Source organism: Anastrepha ludens, chromosome 2 (genome assembly GCF_028408465.1).
Source record: "Anastrepha ludens isolate Willacy chromosome 2, idAnaLude1.1, whole genome shotgun sequence".
Lineage (NCBI taxonomy): Eukaryota > Metazoa > Arthropoda > Insecta > Diptera > Tephritidae > Anastrepha > Anastrepha ludens.
This window is the reverse complement of record NC_071498.1, coordinates 32,553,502-32,572,901: the sequence shown is the minus strand read 5'-3', so window position 1 is coordinate 32,572,901 and position 19,400 is coordinate 32,553,502. Positions and strand designations below refer to the sequence as shown.

General features: G+C 38.1%; 2 protein-coding genes across 2 annotated transcripts; one reads left to right on the top strand and one right to left on the bottom strand.

Moving 5' to 3' along the window:
- The first annotated feature begins 1,311 nt into the window (after window positions 1–1,311).
- LOC128868030 (uncharacterized) lies at window positions 1,312–7,723 on the top strand. The gene is made up of 3 exons (XM_054109749.1): window positions 1,312–1,401; window positions 6,569–7,001; window positions 7,084–7,723. The coding sequence occupies exons 2-3, from the start codon at window positions 6,653–6,655 to the stop codon at window positions 7,656–7,658; spliced, it is 924 nt and encodes a 307-aa protein (XP_053965724.1). The 5' UTR covers window positions 1,312–1,401; window positions 6,569–6,652; the 3' UTR covers window positions 7,659–7,723.
- Window positions 7,658–18,729, bottom strand: LOC128868023 (DNA polymerase alpha catalytic subunit). Its single transcript, XM_054109739.1, has 9 exons — window positions 18,580–18,729; window positions 18,323–18,517; window positions 17,162–18,252; window positions 16,912–17,097; window positions 15,997–16,846; window positions 14,944–15,912; window positions 14,323–14,881; window positions 13,778–14,250; window positions 7,658–8,148 (listed from the first exon to the last, which is right to left on the bottom strand). The coding sequence occupies exons 1-9, from the start codon at window positions 18,593–18,595 to the stop codon at window positions 7,937–7,939; spliced, it is 4,551 nt and encodes a 1,516-aa protein (XP_053965714.1). The 5' UTR covers window positions 18,596–18,729; the 3' UTR covers window positions 7,658–7,936.
- Between the last annotated feature and the right edge of the window lie 671 nt (window positions 18,730–19,400).

Sequence of the window (19,400 nt, the reverse complement as noted above, 5' to 3'; positions counted from 1 at the left end):
GCAGAAGTCATGTGTTTGGACACCCTCCTCTGGGCGTGCCTAACTATTAGGCAATGCCCCATTATAATTGAGATCGCTGCGCTAAGACTGTGCTTATTTTGACTTAACAGAGATTCTGTGCGTTTAGCATTGAAAGTCGGCCACAATTGTAGAGCCACTCCGCAGGTGATTTCATTACGCCATCTTTCATTCGCTGCTCTTAGAATTTCCTTGAAGATAAGTAGTTTACATGTTTATAAGGATATGCCTATGTCATTGTCTATGTAGTCGTCGGTCAATTTGGTGCCAAGTCTCGCTTGTTCATCGGCTCTGTAGTTACCCTCAATGTCGCAATGACCAGGAATCGATATTACCTTTAGGTGAAATGATTCAAACATCCCGTTAAGAGATGTGCGGCACTTCATGGCTACCTTGGAGGTTGTCGACTGATTTGTAAGGGATTTATCGCCGCCTGGCTGTCAGTGAAAATGTAGATATCATCTCCAGGTGTCACATCACACTGTACCAGTTCGCGACTTTCATTATTGCCATCAGTTCGGCCTGAAAGACGCTACAGTAGTGCGGGAGCCGAAAACTGAAGGAGATCTTCAGATGTTCGGAATATGCACCTCCGCTCACTCTGCCCTCGAACCTCATATTAACTTCTTACTAATTATAAATCGCTTCTTTTTTTCATTTCGGGGCTTGAAATTGACTTTGGAGCTATGCTCTGGTGAACTTGTATTCTTAGAATTTCATGTAGTAGCCGCATCTGTTAGGGACGATGTCGAAAAAAAATGTATCCACCCTAATGTACAAGCTTGTTCTGTATTGAACGAACAGACGTTTCAGGAAGTGTAAAAAAATTCATTTCCGCTCTGGAGCAAGTAGAAAATTGAAGAATATTTAAAATTTGTATGCAGTTAGGTGTGTATGTATGTATGCATGAAATATCGAGTTCATAATTCACGACCTTAAGCTATTAAATATTAATTATTTTTATCATTTGTAGTTACATTAAAAACCCATTCATTACATGCCACTCAAAGCCTTCTTGATTCTCATGCCAACATTTCTTTTGTTTTTGTAATATAACTATTAAAGCTCCATTATCCAAGTACATACATGTGCATCTTCTGCATGAGTAGTACTTTTTTTTTTATTTGGGCTACACCTTAATATCAATAAGTACTTCAATGTTTTTTATGAGCATTTTTTTGTTGTGTTTTGTTTTTGTAATTTTTCACGTTTACTTCTTCCTCTCAGTTACTTCTGAATTTACAATAATTTTTGGCGCTTATGCACTTGAACATATTTGCCAGTGCGTTTAGTAGCTTGTTGAGCGCCGTACAAACCGTTTTCGATTTCAGCGCATGCGCTGCCAATTTTTGGATACCAGCACAACAAACGGGAATACAACGGGTACGCCAAGTCGGGAAATGGATAATTTTGTTTTGAGTTTAAATTGTTTATGCTTGCTTTTGTGCAATTGTGACACACATACACACATACAAGTTTGGCGTAATTGCACTTGGTATTTTTTAGCAGCATATATGTAAATGCAAGGAAATATCGTATGTGTGTGCATATGAAATTGTGTATGTATGTATGCACGAGTAGAATGATTGTTGCTTCGTTGAACGACGGAGTGTTGCAAGCATTTGCTTCAGAAGAAATTACTTGTGTATATTTGTGTATAAAAATCAGTGATTGTGAAAGAATTTGGTAGATTCATTATTTTCTTATTTCTTACAGCAAATAGAGCTTGTATGTGAGTACAAAGGCAAAAAGTGACATACATTTGGTCGCTTGGATGTAAGTGACCGATATTTCTATGCACCATTTATTGATATTTGCAATATATATGAGTACATTCCTATGTATTATCGTATTCGGCGTGCAACTTTTGTTGCGTGTGTGAATAGTTGGCATTTGAGAGTGGGGAAATGTTTTCTGACACTTTTTGGTAGCTCTATTGATTTCGTGAAGTTAGATTTTTTTGTCACATAAAATTCCAATAAAATCTTGGTAGCAATTGGCGCTCCTAAAAAATAAATGAATTAAATATAAAAAAAAAAAAAATTAACAAAATAAAAATAAATAAAAAAGTAAAAAAATTATTATAATAAAAATAAAAAAATAATAAAAGTAATAAAAACTTAAAAAAATGAAATAATAAAAAGAAAAGAGTTACAATACAAAAAAACAAAAAAAAAACCATAAACAAAATAAATATATACAAAAAAGTAAAAAATTTATTATAAATTCTTGTTGTACGGCAGCAAAACATGGCTGGTCTCTAATACCATCACACACAGAGGCTACAATCCTTCATCAACATCATCTGCAGAATATTCTGGCCAAGCAACATCAGTACCAACGCACTGTGGAGATTAACGAACGAAGAACCCATTCTTAGCAAATCAAGCGCAGAAAGTGGCGATGGATAGGTCACACACTGAGAAAACCACCAGATAGCATCACGATAATGGCACTTGACTGGAACCCGCAAGGGACCTCGCGGTCGACCAAAAAACACTTGGAGAAGGTCGATGCTGCGCGAACTAGCAGATGCCGACATCTCATGGGACGGTACAAAAACAACAGCACAGAACTGTGTACGATGGAAGAGTCTTGTCGAGACTATGCTATGCTCCCGGGAGGAGTGAACAAGGAAAAAACCAATTATAATACAAAAGTAAAAAAATTAGATAATAAAAAGAAAATATTTACAATAAAAAACTAAATAAATAAATAAAACACAGAAGACCAAAAAACAAAAATAAAAAAAAAAATTAATATAATTAAAATACACTGCACTCAATATACATATAAAACTTTAAAAGAATCAATAAATATTATATGAAGTTAAAAATTCTGAACATTTTTCGATAGATTTTTATACTGAGCTACATATCATGCCTGCTCATCTCATGACCGCAATTTGATCTCCAAAAGTCTTTCCGACGCTCTTTTTAGGTGTTTGGCCGAGCTCCTCCTCCTATTTGTGGCGTGCGTCTTGATGTTGCCCTACAAATGGGGGGACCTACAGCAGAAATACACTCCGAGGTTTGCCATTGCCTGCCCTAATTACTGTATTATATTTCAAGCCGAAATCTATGCCACAACACAAGCAACTGAATTGGCTTTGGAATTAACCCCTCTTAATACTCGGACAAAAATTTTCATTGATGGCCAAGCGGCTATTAAAGCAATTATGGCTCCTTGGATTAACTCGGAATGTGTTCAAGAATGCAGATCCAAAATGGATGAACTCTGCGGAAATGGACTGGTCACTATTTACTGTATACCAGGACACAAAGGAATATAAGGAAAGAGAGAACCTATGCGCTTGCTAAGGCTGGTATTCGCTTACCGAGATTGACCACGTCAGAAATATACCCATCACTCTCCTTTCTGGAAACGGAACTGAATGAGGAATTAAGCTCTGGAAACGCAGTCCATATGGGAGCACTCAATCTCGTCCAAAACTGCCACAATTATGCAAAGGACTTGGATACCACAACTGCAAACTTTATTTTACACTGTCTAGAAAAGACTGCAAAATATTGATTGGAGTACTGACGGGGCACTGTTTCACCCCACATCACGCAGCCAAAATGGGATTAGTCCAAAGCGATGTGTGTAACACATGCAACGAAGCGAAGCTAGGTTTACTTTGAACACCTACTTTGGCACTGCCCTGCCCTTTGTAGGACTCGACATATGTGCCTAGGATCAACATACTTTTCATCCTTGAACTGTTGCTGACAAAAGGCTAAACAGCTTGTTAGAACTCGCGCAGACGCCCATTAGGAAATACATAAAATAATAATTCGATGGACCCTAGAGGTCTAAGTGAGATCTTTTTACAGGTCAGCTAGCACTACCTAACCTTACCTACATTCCATGATATATGTATTGCATCGGTTAAAGGTGGCATTAAACTCAAACAAAATACTTTTACAGTTCTTTTCCAGGTTTCCCTTGGCTTGCCAGGCGCCCTCTCGCTGTGAGTGGGTTTCATTCCATTATCTTCTTCGCTATGTTACCGTCTTCGTTGCGTAAAGTGTGACCAATCCACTTTCTATTCTATCTTCTAATCCAAACGTCTGGCGGCTCCATTTTTGCTTTATCGAGCAATTCCCTGTTTGGCATTATTTTTGGGATTAAAAGAGAATTATTCTCTTGCTCCCATCGGTACAAATACCCGAATGAGACCTCCACTGTCGACAACTCGCCAAATGGAGGCAGTCGATCGACCAAAATTGATAAAAACTGGCAAAAAGGAAGTGCATTGTGTTCCTTATAAAGCGTTTTTCAGTAAGAGCGCTTCAACTTTTTTTTTGAATAAAACACAAACGGTTTGACTTTTTCAACTAATTTTTTTTTTATTATCGAGTTTGAACATATACATTTAAGTATGAAATTCGATTTCTTTTGCATGACCACCGCGTGCACGTTTTACGAAGTCCAATCGTTGAACCCAATTTTCGACCACTCTTTTGCATAAATCGGCCGAAATTCCAGCAATTTCGCGTTCAATATTGGCTCTGAGCTCACAAATCGTCGCCGGCTTGTTACTGTAGACCAATGACTTCACATAACCCCAAAGAAAATAGTCTAGAAGCGTCAAATCACACGAGCGCGGCGGCCATTCGACCGGTCCATTTCTGGAAATAATGCGCTCATCGAACTTACTCTTCAACAAATCAATTGTAGCGTGTGCTGTGTGACTTGTGGCCCCGTCCTGTTGAAACCACATGTCGTCTAAGTCCATACCATTCAATTGCGGCCAAAAATAATCGTTTATCATGTCGCGGTATCGATTTCCATTCACAGTAACGTGGCGATTGTTCTCGTCAACGAAAAAATATGGGCCAATTACGCCGCCGGCATGTAAACCGCACCAAACAGTGATTTTTTCGGGATGCAACGGTGCCTCATGAATCACGTGTGGATTGCTTTCTGCCCAGTAACGCATATTTTGATTGTTGACAAAGCCATTGAGCCAAAAGTGAGCTTCATCACTGAAGATGATTTTTTGGAAAATTTATAAATTTTCATAAAAAATTTGCACGATTTGCAATCGTTGCTCAAGTGTGTAGCATTCCATGATGAAATGTATACTAATGAAGTTTACAAATGACAAGCGAAAAATAAAAAATATTGCGTCGTTCGCCCTCCCTATCGGAAAAAAGTTGAAGCGCACCTATTGAAATGCTGTACATACATACATGCATACAATAGCGGACACTTGCAGCTGAACTTTGACTGTGGGGCTCAATTTTTTTGTTGGCCACTTAGTTCACATAAGTTTTTTTCTTCAATATTTGAGTGCGCGATTGGTGAGTTGTGGAAAAATGCCGAACCGTAAAAAATGAGTGGAAATGATAAGACTACAATTTTAACTTTACGTCACAAAAATTACACCCTCTAGAAAATAGTGCTAAAGTTTGATTTAAAAAAAGCGTGCGTCTTAGTGTGGTTTCACAAGGGGTAATATAGAATTAGAAGGCCGAAAAAAGGCGAATTTTTTCTGAGAAAACTTTTAAATTTATTGATATAAAAATTTGTGCATATATTATGTTATTTTTAACTGTATTTTAAGACTTAGTATTAGTAAAAATATGTATTTGGAAAGAGCTACAGCTGATCTCCGGGGCTCCTCTCAAAGAAGACGTTTTGCGGTGACCACTATATCTCTGAACTGGTTCCTCTGAAATAAGAAAACCAAACAGATTTCGTTAAAGTAATGTTAAATGCAGTAATTAATCGTAACCTTTTGATTTTTCATTTTTCAACGAACGCCAAACAAAAACTACGCAACCGATTAAAAAACTTTTTTTCTGATTGACAGCTGAATTGCCAACTATCAAATAACAAAATGTGTTTTACATTTGTACTACGTCTGCAAACTGAACTGAAATCCGCAATTACTTAGTTGCCAACCCAAATATAATGGACTTAACTCGTAACAGAACTTAAGGTAGGACTAAGTATATAAAGTGGGCGTGGTTTTTGCACAGGTTTTGCTATAACAACAACCGTTTCACTACCAATAGTGATCTGTATACCAATTATTAGATACTTAGGCTTGTCCGTTACAAAGACAAGCTGCCGGACCGACATAGATACATACATGACTACATACATTACTTACATACCATATATATAACAATTGGTAAATGTATGCGTATACATACATATTTCGATGCCTATCTTCGCACAAATAGGCTATTACAAACAACCGTTAAGTGATTCAAGTCATTTTACTCTAAATTGAGTTTCCGATCATCGCAAAGTATCCGCAAACGAAGGAAAAGCTACTCTTTGAATACTCAACTGCCCATTAACTATTCGCAGTTGCATATTTGTACGCTTGAGCGATTTTTAGACGAACTATTAACAGTGAGAAGCAGCTGGTGTGGCATTTCAAACGTAATTTTGGGCAGTAAATTAAAAAAATTAAAATTTTATTATTATATTAACATTGCAAAATATCTTAAATACCTAGTTGCACACATACCTACACACACATACACGAGTGCGGTTTTGTTTAATTTTGAATTTCAACACTAGCTTACAGCTTCCAGCATACGAGCAGCAGCTGCTGCCTAACACAATTGAGCGCAAGACATAAATCAGACGTGAAGAAACACAATTATTTTCAATGTCCAGCAACAACAACATCGGACAAGGCAATAGCAGCGACAGTCATAGCCGTAATGACCGCATCACCAGCAATCGTATGAGCCGAGTAAGTGCCGCACATGCGCAACCCGAGCTACGCGTTAGACGCGTTTCCCTACTCGCAATTATGTCGAAGCTGCTGCTGCAATGCATTTTGATGGCGATGACAATCTCTTGCGCGACTACAAATCTCGGCGTACAAGCACAAGGTCAACTTACGGTAGACGACGATTTCACACGCCTTTTGGGCAAGTGTAAGATGGGCGATGCCGAATTCGATGCCTGCATGAAGGGGGTGTTCAATGACTTGCGTGCCTACTTTCCGACGGGTGAGCGAAAATAAATATTTCATTAACAAATTTGCTAATTATTAGCCAAAACCTATATCCATGTACTCTACTTATCACGCAGGTGTTCCCGCCTACAACATCAAACCTTTTGATCCGCATCGTTCACCCTTCGTGGAGTTGCGGCGTGGCGATCAAGGCGGTTTCGGTGGCTTCAAACTGATTTTGCGCAATATATCCGAATATGGCTGGTCGCAGTCAGAGGTTACCAAATATCGCACTGATTACGAGAATAAACGCATCATTTATGCCCAATACTTTCCGGAGAAGAGTTTAGATGGTTGGTATGAGTTTTCAGGCAAAATATTGGGCACACCTGTAAAACGGCGTGGCTTCTGGAACATGACACTGTACGATTACAGCCAAACGACAAGCGTGCGTCGACTGGGTGCACCCGGTGCTCTGCTGAAGGTGCATGTGGAGATCGATCGCATCGGTGGCTTGAAAATGCATGTCGCAAATGCGTTGGCGGAGGGACGTGAACGTTTGGATAACTTTGCTGATGGTGTCATAAATAGCATGTGGCCTATTGGCTTTCCGCTTATTAAGCCCATCATCAATGAGCTGGTGAGCAGTGCATTCACTGACATATTCAATGAATCATTTCGCAAGTTTCCTATAGCGAAATTTTTAAGTTGATGCCACAAAGTGCCTGAATATTTGTTATCACAGTTGTTGTTATAGTAGTATATATTGTTTGTTGATAAGTGATGTTATGTGTTTGAATGTTAGTTAAACACTCGACTTAATTTTAGAAAAAAATAAAAATGATATTTTCAAGAACAAATGGTACTTGCCCCAAAGCAAATATTAGGCGTTAAAATACTTTCTCTTATAAATATTTATACAATTATTTCTTTAAATGAACTACATAAGGCTTAATATAGCCCCCGCTAACTGGTGAATTAGTTAAAGACTTAATTGCCATCGAGGCTAGTGGCCACTTGCATTTCCATTTGCGGCAGATCGATTCTTTTGTGCGATATTTCATCACTCTGCTCAAGCGGTTTGAAACTGCTAAATAATTTCCCCAACGAGATTGTGCAGAAGGCGGACTTTCCAAGTTTCTCATTCACGGTGTCGACGAGCGTTTGGTAAGCAGCCTCAGTCTCTGGAGTTAGTGGAACATCTGGAATAGAAAGCAAAGGAATCGGTGTGAGCAGGCAAATATTAAATATTAAAAAATTATTTAAAATAGACAAAAATGGTATTAAAGAAAAATAATAGATATTAAAATTTATTTAAGGCAAAATATATAAAAAAAATTATATAAAAAATGTATATTAAATAAAAATTATTAAAAGGAAAATATACTAAAATAACTGAATAGAAAATAATCTCATAAAATAAAAATTATATATATTCATATTTCAAAACTAATAAATATAAAAAACAAATAAAATAAATTAATAAAAAAAAACATTAATAAAAAAATTTAATTAAAAAGCATAAAAAAATAAATCAAAAGATTAAAAAATAAAAATTCATTAGTACATACATAACAAAAATAAAATTAATAAATAGAAAGAAAATAATAAACAAAAAATGAAATAATTAAAAATACAAAAAATAAATCAATAAAGCAAAAAATTTATTAATAAATCGAAGAAAATAAGTTAATAAGAAAATAAAAAACTTAATAAATAAATAAAAAAGAAAAAAAAATAAAAATATATTAAATAAAAATAAAAAAAATAAAAAGAAATTAAAAATAAATAAATAAAGCAATAAAGTACTAAATAAATAAAAAACTATAAATTTAGAACAATAAATAAATAAATAAAAAATTAATAGACAGAAAGAAATAAAAAAATAAATAAATTAGTGAAAAAATGAACAAATAAAAAATTAAATCGGATGCGTTAGCCGAATGGGTTGGTGCGTGACTACCATTGGGAACTTATGCACGCTTGGAATCTCTGTACATGAAACACCAAAATAATAGAAAAAGTTGTTCTTAATAGCGGTCGCATCTCGGCAGGCAATTGGAAGCCTCCGAGTGTATTTTTGCCATGAAAAAAACCCCTCATAAAAAACCATTTGCCGTTAGGAGTTGGCTTAAAACTGTAGGTTCCTCCATTTGGAGGAGGAGCTTGGCCAAACACCCAAAATGGGTGTAAGCGCCAATTAATAAATTAAATAAAATCAATTAGTGTACAAAATTTATAAAAAAAATTAATAAAAAAGATTAATAAATGAAAAAAATTATTACAAACCAAATAACAAATAAAAAATTAATAAGTAAAAAAAATTAATAAGTAAAAAAAATTAATAAATAAAAAAAATTAATAACTAAATAAAAAAATCAATTAATAAATGAAATAAAAAATAAATTAATAAAAAAAAAATAATAATAAAAAAAATTAACAAAAAAAAATTAATAAAAAAAACTAACAAAAAAGATTAATAAATAAAAAATTAAATTAAAAATATAGAACATCGAAAACAGATGTAAAAAAGCTTTCATAGCTCTCTATACTTGTAAGAAAGCTATAGGCAAAACCTGGGGTTTTTCACCTCGGATCATTTATTGGATATATACCTCGATCATCAAACCGATACTCTTCTACGGTGTGGTTGTATGGTGGACAGCACTCGAAAAACGATGTAGAGTAGCCACAATTGATCGAGTTCAAAGAACAGCCTGCCTCCTGATAACAGGATGCTTAAGTACAACACCTACTAAGCCTCTAAACACGTTGCTTCACTTGTTCCCTATCGATCTGGCTGGCAAAGCGATTGCAGCGAAAGCAGCGACACGCATTAATGCTATATCGAAATGGAATAAGTATCTTGGCCATTCGGCCATACTGAACAGGAACACTGTTATCTCTTCCGACATAGACTATCATGTAAGTCTTCCATCATCACCCTTGCTATTCTCCTGTTCACTCCCAACTAGGGAAGAATGGAAGACAAATCTTACCGAAATCGATGGCCCTCTGATTATATATACAGATGGTTCAAAACAAGACGGCAAGGTGGGATTTGGAATCTTCTCCAATTCCCCTCACATCAATCTATCATTTAGATTACCCGACTACTGTAGCGTATTCCAAGCGGAAGTATGCGCTATCTGGTATGCTGCAAAAACTCTCTTAGAAAATAGAATATCACTAGAGGATATCCGCTTTTTCACCAACAGTCAAGCGGCCGTTCGAGCACTCAGCTCCTCTTATACCCACTCAGATGTGGTTCGATCCTGTCTCTTATCTCTTAACGAGATAAGTGTTCAGAATTCTGTCCAAGTTATCTGGATACCGGGTCACAGTGGATTCGAAGGTAACTGCAAAGCTGATGAGCTCGCAAGAGCTGGAGCTGCGCAATCAAATGTTAGTAACTTACCCACAATCCACATTCCGCTCTCAACATGTAAAATGCTCATCGATCGAGAATTTCACAGCATTGCTGATCGGAGGTGGTGAGTGGAAACTACTTGCGTTACGACCAGACAAATCTGACCATCCTACAATCTGAAACAGACAAAACCCCTTATAAGTCTTTCGAAACACGAACTAAGGCATATAATATCTCTTATCACCGGCCACTGCCTTTTGGGCATTCACGCACGTCGGCTCGGGGTTCCTCAAAACGACCTGTGCAGATACTGCGAGGACGAAGATGAGGAAGTATCGAGCAGACATTTGCTGTGCAGTTGTCCCGGTCTAGCCAGATGTCGACTCGCTCTTCTAGGCTCTCCAACAATTGACAATCTTTCAGTACTCTCGGACCTGAAAATCGAATCTCTCATCAAATTCTCGAAACGAATTAATATCTTTGACCAAAATCTACAATAAAAATCTCGGTTAGGTGGGAAAATCATTTAAAATAATGAGCTCCAGGGCAACACAACGGACCCAACTTGCGGTCTATGTGGCATTCCGATGCGGGGTCACCCTTAAACCAACCAACCAAATTAAAATATAAACAAAATTAATAAATAAATAAAAAAATAAAGTTAATATATATATTAATTAAAAAATAATTAAAATAATATTAAAAAAAAATAATAATAAAAAACAAATAACAAATAAAAAAAATTTATAAGTAAAAAACTTAATAAATATAAATAAATAAAAAAATAAAGTCATATATTAATTTAAAAATTAATAAATAAATAAAAAAATAAAGTTATATATTAATTAAAAAATAATTAAAATAATAAAAATAAGTTAAGAGAAGGAGTTCTAGGCGAGTCTACAGCACGGAAATTGTTTGCAAAGTTCAAAAAGTGGCGACTTTGACGTCGATGGGACGACCCGCAGCGAAAGGCCTTCTGAATTCGACGAAGAACGTCTGAAATCAATTTTGAAGGAGAACGGTCGCCAAACCAGTTGTGTATTGGCGGAAAAAATTAACTGCGATCATAAACCGTTTCTCAATCGCCTTCATTCAATGGGATTTACCGAAAAATTGGGAGCCTGTTTGCCTCACGAGTTCAACGAAAAAAAACAAACAAACAAAGTCGCCTTCAAAATGCTTCTCAGCATCTCGCCCGCCATCGAGCAATATGCGGCCATAAACAGTGCTTTTTGTATCGAATCGTCACGGGAGATGAGAAAAAATAATAAATGCAAAAAAAATTAATAAAAAAAAAATAATTAATAAAAAACAAAAAATAATTAATACAAAAAAAATTAATAAATACAAAAAAAAACCATTAATAAATGAAAAAACTTTATAACTGACAAAATCATCCATACACTTGTGCTTACATAATTAAGCGACTTTATCTTTTACAATATTCGTAACGTTTTTAATGTAACATTTTTTCGTAAATTTCTTATGAATGAACTACATTGTATTGCAAAATAACAAAAGTCTCATAAAACAAAGGTGCAAACTTTGTACGAAATACACAAAAACTTAACAAACTTTAATCAGAATTTTTAGAAAACTTCAAGGTAGGCAACTACAAGGGGAAGTCCAAAATAAAGAAGACTGGCGTCATACAAAAATTTTTGATGGCACCATCTTTTTAATGAGTTAGTGCTAAATTTATCAAAAATTAACCGAAATCATCGTTGAAATTCATGGCATCGGAGTTGAATATCTCCAAAACAACGATTTATTCGATTTATCGCATTTTAACTGGTCATTTGGGCTTACGAAAGGGCTGTGCGCGTTTCATTCCGCACAAGTTGACTGAGGACCAAAAATTGCTCAGAACTCAACATTCGAAAGGCCTCATAATGGAGGCGAGAAAAGACGAGAACTTCCCTTACAATATTGTAACTGGTGATGAAACGTGGTGTTCCCAACATGAACCTGAAACTAAGCGTCAAAGTGCCGAATGGAAGGCCAACGACGAGCCAACAGCAAAAAAATCGCGTTTGGAGAAGTCAAAAATCAAGTCGATGCTCATTTGTTTTTACGATTTCAAGGCAATTGTCCACAAGGAGTTCATGGCAATGGGCCAGACCGTCAATGCAATTTTCTATCTTGGTGTTTTGAAGCGTTTGTAGCATCGCATTCGTCGAATACGCCCTGAATACCGCGAAGGAAGAGGCTGGCGCTTATTGCATGATAATGCACCATCTCATCGATCCACTCTTGTGACTGATTTTTTGACTAGAAATCGCATTTTAACCGTTAATCACTCACCGTATTCGCCTGATATGGCTCCCTGTGACTTCTACCTATTCGGAAAATTGCATTTGGCTATGAAAGGAAAACATAGAGGCCATCCAAAAGGCTTGTACCGACAACCTGAAGGACATTCCGGTCAATGACCTGCAACACTCTTTCGAAAAGCTTTTAGATCGCGCAAAACAGTGTATGAAGGCCAGAAATAAATAAACTCGAAGTTATTAGAACACCTTCTGTGCGTTTGTCCGGCATTATTAAAAACGCGACTAAGATGCCTGGGAGCCCCACTGTTTGAGGGTCTGGAAGACGTCTCAAAAGCGGTGCTCGCAGCCCTACTTAGATTCGCCAAAAGCGCTGACATCCTACATGATGTCTACTTTAGGTATTCATAGAGGTCGGTCTCCATCTGGTATCGCTAGGGACCAAAAGGTCTATGCGTGGCTTATTGCCAACCAGGCTAACCTAACCTAACCTATCAGAACAAAGCTCCTGTCGTTTCTATTTTAGCTCAGTCTTGTTTATTTTGGATTTCACCTTGTATCTTCCCAGTTCGCTTAAATTCTCTTTATCCTTTTGCCATAATTCCCGTTTCAATTAAATTAATTTAAAGTTCCTAGAAAATGGAGGGTCTATACTCTCATTGTCTTTTGCGTTTAGTGTGATTTAAGGAAAAATTTATTGTTTATCTCTGTTATGGGGCATTCACTTTCATATCCCTGTTAGAAATCTAAATAACACCCATTTCAGCTTAAATTGTTTAACACGAATTACGCGATTACTGGTCCTATTGCTCGCGTACTTAGAGGATTTAATGAGACTCGAGTTCTATTTCGCTTGACTTTTCGGTGGCAGAGAAGGAATTTTATGAATTTTTGATCTCTGTTTTTAAGTTATTTGATTGCCTTAAGTAATTTAAGATCGTTAAGACGTCTATAAAAAAATTTTTTTTTTTTTTTTGTTTTTGAATAAATAAATGAAATGATACGATAAAGGAAGTTACAAGATTTTCTCTCAAACTCGTTCACGCTCACACCTAAAAAAGCATTTCACGTAGAAAATCGTGTAATTTGTCCACCTCCAGCATCAATTACTTTCGTTTATAATTTTTTCTGTTGTCATAATTTTTCACAAGTGTGTGCCTGTGTATGTATGCATGGGTTCATACTCACGTTTATGTTGATATTTGCTCAGATCGAACATGTACTGGAAATAGCTCAGCTGCTGGTATAAATTCCTTTCCGAGTATTGACGCACTAACGAACCATTCTTGCAAAATGGGCATATGGGCCGATTGCCCGTCGTCACATGGGTGTAGAAGCGTGTATTTTGATTGCATGATGGATCGTCGCAAACCAGCCAATTCTGATAGAAACGTTGGATGTATGAACGTATGCTGAGTAACAGACTATTGCGTATGGCCACAATGTACTGATGCGGCGCGGTACTGCAAGCCGAATTAGCGCATTTCTGCAGCACTGCGTCATGGGAGTGTTCCGCATTGGGACGGTAAGCGCTTGCCACAACATTCTCTGACTTACAGGCAATGCATACAAATTTGAATTTATCGCATTCACGATATTTCTGCAAAGTAGTCTTCACCAATGATTCACCAGTCGTATCCACTGTGCGCTCTTGAATCGATCTGGATGAGAAAAGTTAGCATTTGGAAATTACTTCAAAAACGATTTTTTTATTATTATTATTGTTATGCTACCTTTGTGCAGCCGCTCTAAATTTGTTCGGATCCAAGCCCAGCGATTCGGCTACGCGACTGGCATCGGTGCCTTCCAATACGTTCACCATGCGCGTGACCACCGGATGTATCTGGTGCGCCAGATAGTATTGCGTGTCCAATTTTAGCGTTTCACTCGACTTCACCTCGTCCAAGTGATAGCCGCGCTGTGTAGCCGGATTAGTTGTGCCATCCAAACATATGACATAGTCCACCATGTCGCCTTTTTTATAGCGGCGGTTGCGTGTGGTATTCATGCGTAAAGCGACCTGCACATGCGGCTGTGACAAGGCGTTATTGAATTCGGTAGGCGCTTTGGAAAGCTGTTTCGTTATAATGTACATTGGCAAAGGCACCACGCCTGACTCAACTTGTGCACGTATCTTTTCGAGATGTGAATGCACCGCATCCAGCTTTTCGTCGAGTTGCTTATCTGAAAGGATTTCATCGAGCACAATACGACCGACCATAATTGCGAGCTGTGACCAATCGCGACGCACAATGTCAAGACCTTTTTGCTCCTGCACTTTGACCAGTGAACCTTTAAAATCGATTCCCAACTTTAGTTTCTTTCTACTCTCATTCCACTGAGTTCGTACTCACCTGTTTTTGGATCTTTATCCACCTTCACAGCGGCATATTTCTTCTTTTTCAATAGCAGCAGGCAACTGAAAACTCCATCAATGCCCAACTCTACCTGCTTGTACATTTTATTGACACTCTGCTTTATGCCGTTGCCGATTGTGAACACTTGATCGTAGTCCAGTATGTTCGTATTCACCATTATGGAATCGGTATCACCGTAAACCACCTCATAGTTCAGCTTCTGGACTAAACTTTTCGTATTCATGAGAATCTCGCGGCCTTTGTGCGTCACAAGCGCAGCTAAATGCTGTGCAGCGAAACGTGAGTGTCCAGCGCCCAAGCAGCCGTACATCGCATTGGCAGTTATTTTTAGCGCCCACTGACGAATGTCGTATTGCTTCATTAGCTCCGGTGTCACATCCGTTTTTGCCATTAATTTCTTCACTTCGCGGCGCGACTGCACCAAGCGGCGCAACTGCTGCGGTAGAATGCCAAGTTCTACGCTGGAATCGGGTAATTGCGGCAAATCTTCAGCGTTGTAAGGCTGTTGCACTGTGGTGAAACATATATTATACTCCTGTATGATGCTGGGATACAGCGAGTTGAAGTCCATCAGAAGTATGTATTTGTCATATAGGCCCGCTATTGGATCCAACACCATGCCGCCAGAGTAGGCAGCCTTCTTTCGGCCGCTGCTTGCAGCCGGTGCCGTCGTGTCATTTATCTCACCATCAATAATTGTAGTGCTATGGTCGCTCCATTCGCGCTTCTTTTTATCAGGTACAATATAATTTTTTTCAGTAAAAGCATGGAGCAGCAGGAATTCAATACGCTCGGAGCGCCCATGTTGCAGCGTGCGTGTCATTGTATTGCCACAAATATTGGTTATTTGTAATGCCAATGGCAGAAGGTCCAGTTTGTACATCATGCGAAGTATATAAGCAGAGTCCTGCATGGTCAGTGTTATCAATTTGAGTACACCGTTGCCTAGTAAGTGGGAAAAGCGCTGGTAAATATGGCAAAGGAAAACACACAAAAACAAAAAATATAAGTAATATCTCGAAGTCTTACCAGTCTCAAACATTTGCAATAAATCTTCATCGTTCACATCCATTCGTTCGTTCTCTTTAATCTCCAACACCGCTTGGCATAGAGTTTGCATATCATACGAACGCGCCTTGATTTTCTCCTCCGAAGCTGTTCTTTTCACATCGCACACCATACGGCCTGCGAAGCACTCGAGCCACTTCCGTCCGCTGTTGTTTGCAGACAAGCGTACGCGACCCAAACGCGACCATTGTGGCACTTTGAGCGTTGCAATGCGATCCGTAATCACGTCTAGCTGACAATCAATTGCATCAAAGGTGACAATTAAATCCGCATCCACTTGTTGGTACATCGCAAGGAACCACATTAGAAGCGCGCGTTCATTCTCATGCTTCGCGACATTGATTGCTTTGAATTGTGACAACTTTGCTTTGAGATCGAACGGCCAAGCCACCATTACAGGGCGTGTAATGCCAATCATGCTTCTATTAAAAGCGGGTTGTGGTGCACGCCGTTCGATATGAAAACGATTGTGCACCAGCATGGAAATCATGCAGATCTCATTTTTCAGTGTTTTTGGATTTAGCGCTGTGCGTACGTTTAGCGTTAATAGAGTAAGCGGCGGCGGTGGTAATGGTTTTGGATCATCGGCGAGCATAATGGACTTTGGCTCGCTGACGCTGACATCAGTGTTGCACCAACTAATGGGTGCGGGATTTGTGCGGAATTGTTTCAGTATTAGCCACGAAGGTCCCTTGATTTTGCGGTCGAGCAAAAACCGTTCTAAGGCGGTGCTGTTGGCGCCAAAGATATGCGCAATCGAGTTATATTTCTTCTTTAAATTTGGTGGTGGTTTCTTGCCATCGTAATGTATCTGTAAAGTAGGTAGTAGAGTGTAAATCGTATGATAGTCAAACAAAAAAATGTTTCTAATTCCACCTCCATGTAATCACACACTTGCGGCACATCAATGCCGATGGAATGGTTGCCAAAGCTTTTGGTAACTTTTCGTGAGCGAAAACCATCCAACTTCAATTCAACGGAAATATCCTCATCGAATTCATTGTACAGATCTTTCAGTTGCACAAGTTGATCAGTTGGTTCCTTCGTAATTGGATCCAGTAACTAAAATCAAAATGGTTTTACAGTTTCTGCACCATGTGAAGAAGAAACAGAATAAGTCACTTACATATTTTCGTGGTAACAGATACAGCACACGATCGATCTTCTCAACGCGCACACAAATGGATTTGTTTTCCGGCGTGCGTCCAAAAAGAAACACTTCACCTGGACATTTATTGGCATCCTCCCAAGCTTCCCAGTACCAGAATTTTAACGTGTCCTCAGCAGTGGAACTCGATGCCGTACTGCTTTCACTTTTTGTTTCTTGTTCAAAATTGTCCATCTGGCAAATTTGCTCCCAGTTGCTTAACAAATTCTCTAAATCGTCGGCATTTTTAGCTGGAACAGCTTTTGCTAACGTCGGTTTCTTTGGTGACTCCTTTGGTGTTTCAACTTCAGCAGTTTTGCCCTCCTCAATTTTATTTTCCTCGTCCTGCAAGCAACTAAAATCCATATCATCGTCTGGAAAATCATTTTCAGTTGCGTGTGTTTCCTTTATTGGAATTGTCTTCTCTAATTCTTTTACTTTCTTTGGTCCTGTTGACTTTTCTGTAGAAACTGCGGCACTAATCGTCTTAGTAGATACTGGCTCGTCTGATTGATCTACAACATTTGTCTTTCCAGAGTCGACTTTAACTTCTTCCGCAAGCAGCTTTTTCTTCGCCACTGTAGGTTTCGTTTTGAGTATACGGTCCAACAATTCATCATCACTTGTTTGCTCAGGCTTTTTTACTTCTTCGGACATTTTAATATTGCTTATAAAACTATTCATGTACTCTTTAGCAAGCGCAGCATCAGATTTGCTTGTTGATTTACTTACAATCCTAGCAGGTGCTATTAACCTTTCTGATTTCATCTCAGTCTCAGAACCCACTTGAACGCTATTCAAAGTAGAATCTTTGGGCTTTTCATGTAATTCGCCTAAGATATCGGCCAGTATGTTATCTTCTGCCAATGTAGCTACTTGCGTTTTCCTTGGCACAGCATTACTGAAGAGATTCCGTATGGAACCTTTTCCCTTCACCGGTTTATCACTGTCGCGTGCCCGTTTCTTGCTCTGTTTCTTGTTTTTGCCTTTTCTCTCATTAGCTTCTTCCTCAGAGTATTCATCTTCATCCTCGAAAAAATCGCGCCCATCCTCGGCATAACCAGTGCCATCTGCATTTGTTTCGAAACAGTGTTTAATTAGATTTTATGGTGCGATTGGAGTATTTTTCGCGATACTTACCATCCTCAATCCAATCATCGCCATACTTTTCTCTGGCTCGCTTCGCATATTCCCGCTCATCGACTTCTTCATAAACATTGTCCACTTCTTCTTCAACTTCATATTTGTGCTTGTTGCCTTTCAACTTTTTCAGCCGTTCCAGGGCAGCGTATCGCCCTGCTTTGTCCACGCGTTGCCGCTTTGCCCTTGGTTCGCCTAAGGAGAGAAAAACACTTTTACACACACACACACTCCATCACTTCTACTGCAGTTATTACTTGGAGAGTCAGCCATTGCGTTTAGGTCTGGTATTCAAAAAATTTTTCGTTTAAATTTATAAAATATAAATATCATACAGTTACTGATTAAAATAATTTACATTTATGCTGTGCTTCGTGCAAGTACGAAATTTGACAATTTAAAACTAATGGCGGGAAAATCAAAACAAAAGGCGCTGCTGACACAGTGTTGCATTTCACGTAAATGTTAGCTAATGTGAGGTGAATTTACCACGAAGCATAATGTACCTATAGCAAGGTTATAAATAGAAAATCTATATAAAAACAGTTGAAATTAAATGAAAAAGGGAGCAAGGTAAATCTATTAATGGAGATACATTTTGTTTAGTAGATTATTTGTCAATCAAACCACAAAACCTTAGTTGCTCTAATGGCATCTTGTGGAATGAATTCGTCTTGAGGGGGAGGCCTCACTTCGCGCTACAGGCCTTTTGTGCCATCTACTCATCGCAGCACCTAATCCAAACCCGGTTCCTTCAATAAACTTAGGATGAGGTCAAGAATGACAGAATACACGGCTGCACCTTCCGAATTCGCCGTGTCGTAATAGCTCATGAATAAACAAGCAAAAGGGAGGGGAATTACTTGTTTGTGAAGAAGAAGAGTAACCGAAAGCAATGGAAACAACCAAACACAAGAAATTACACACAAAAAACTGAATTTAACACTTGGCACTTCGTTTTCATTAGTTTAATTATTTTAAATCTCACAAAACACAATATTACCAAGCTATTTACTGAATTTTCACAAACATGTAATTTCTTCTAATGTTGTTTGTTTGCATTGCGAAGGGAGCTGAT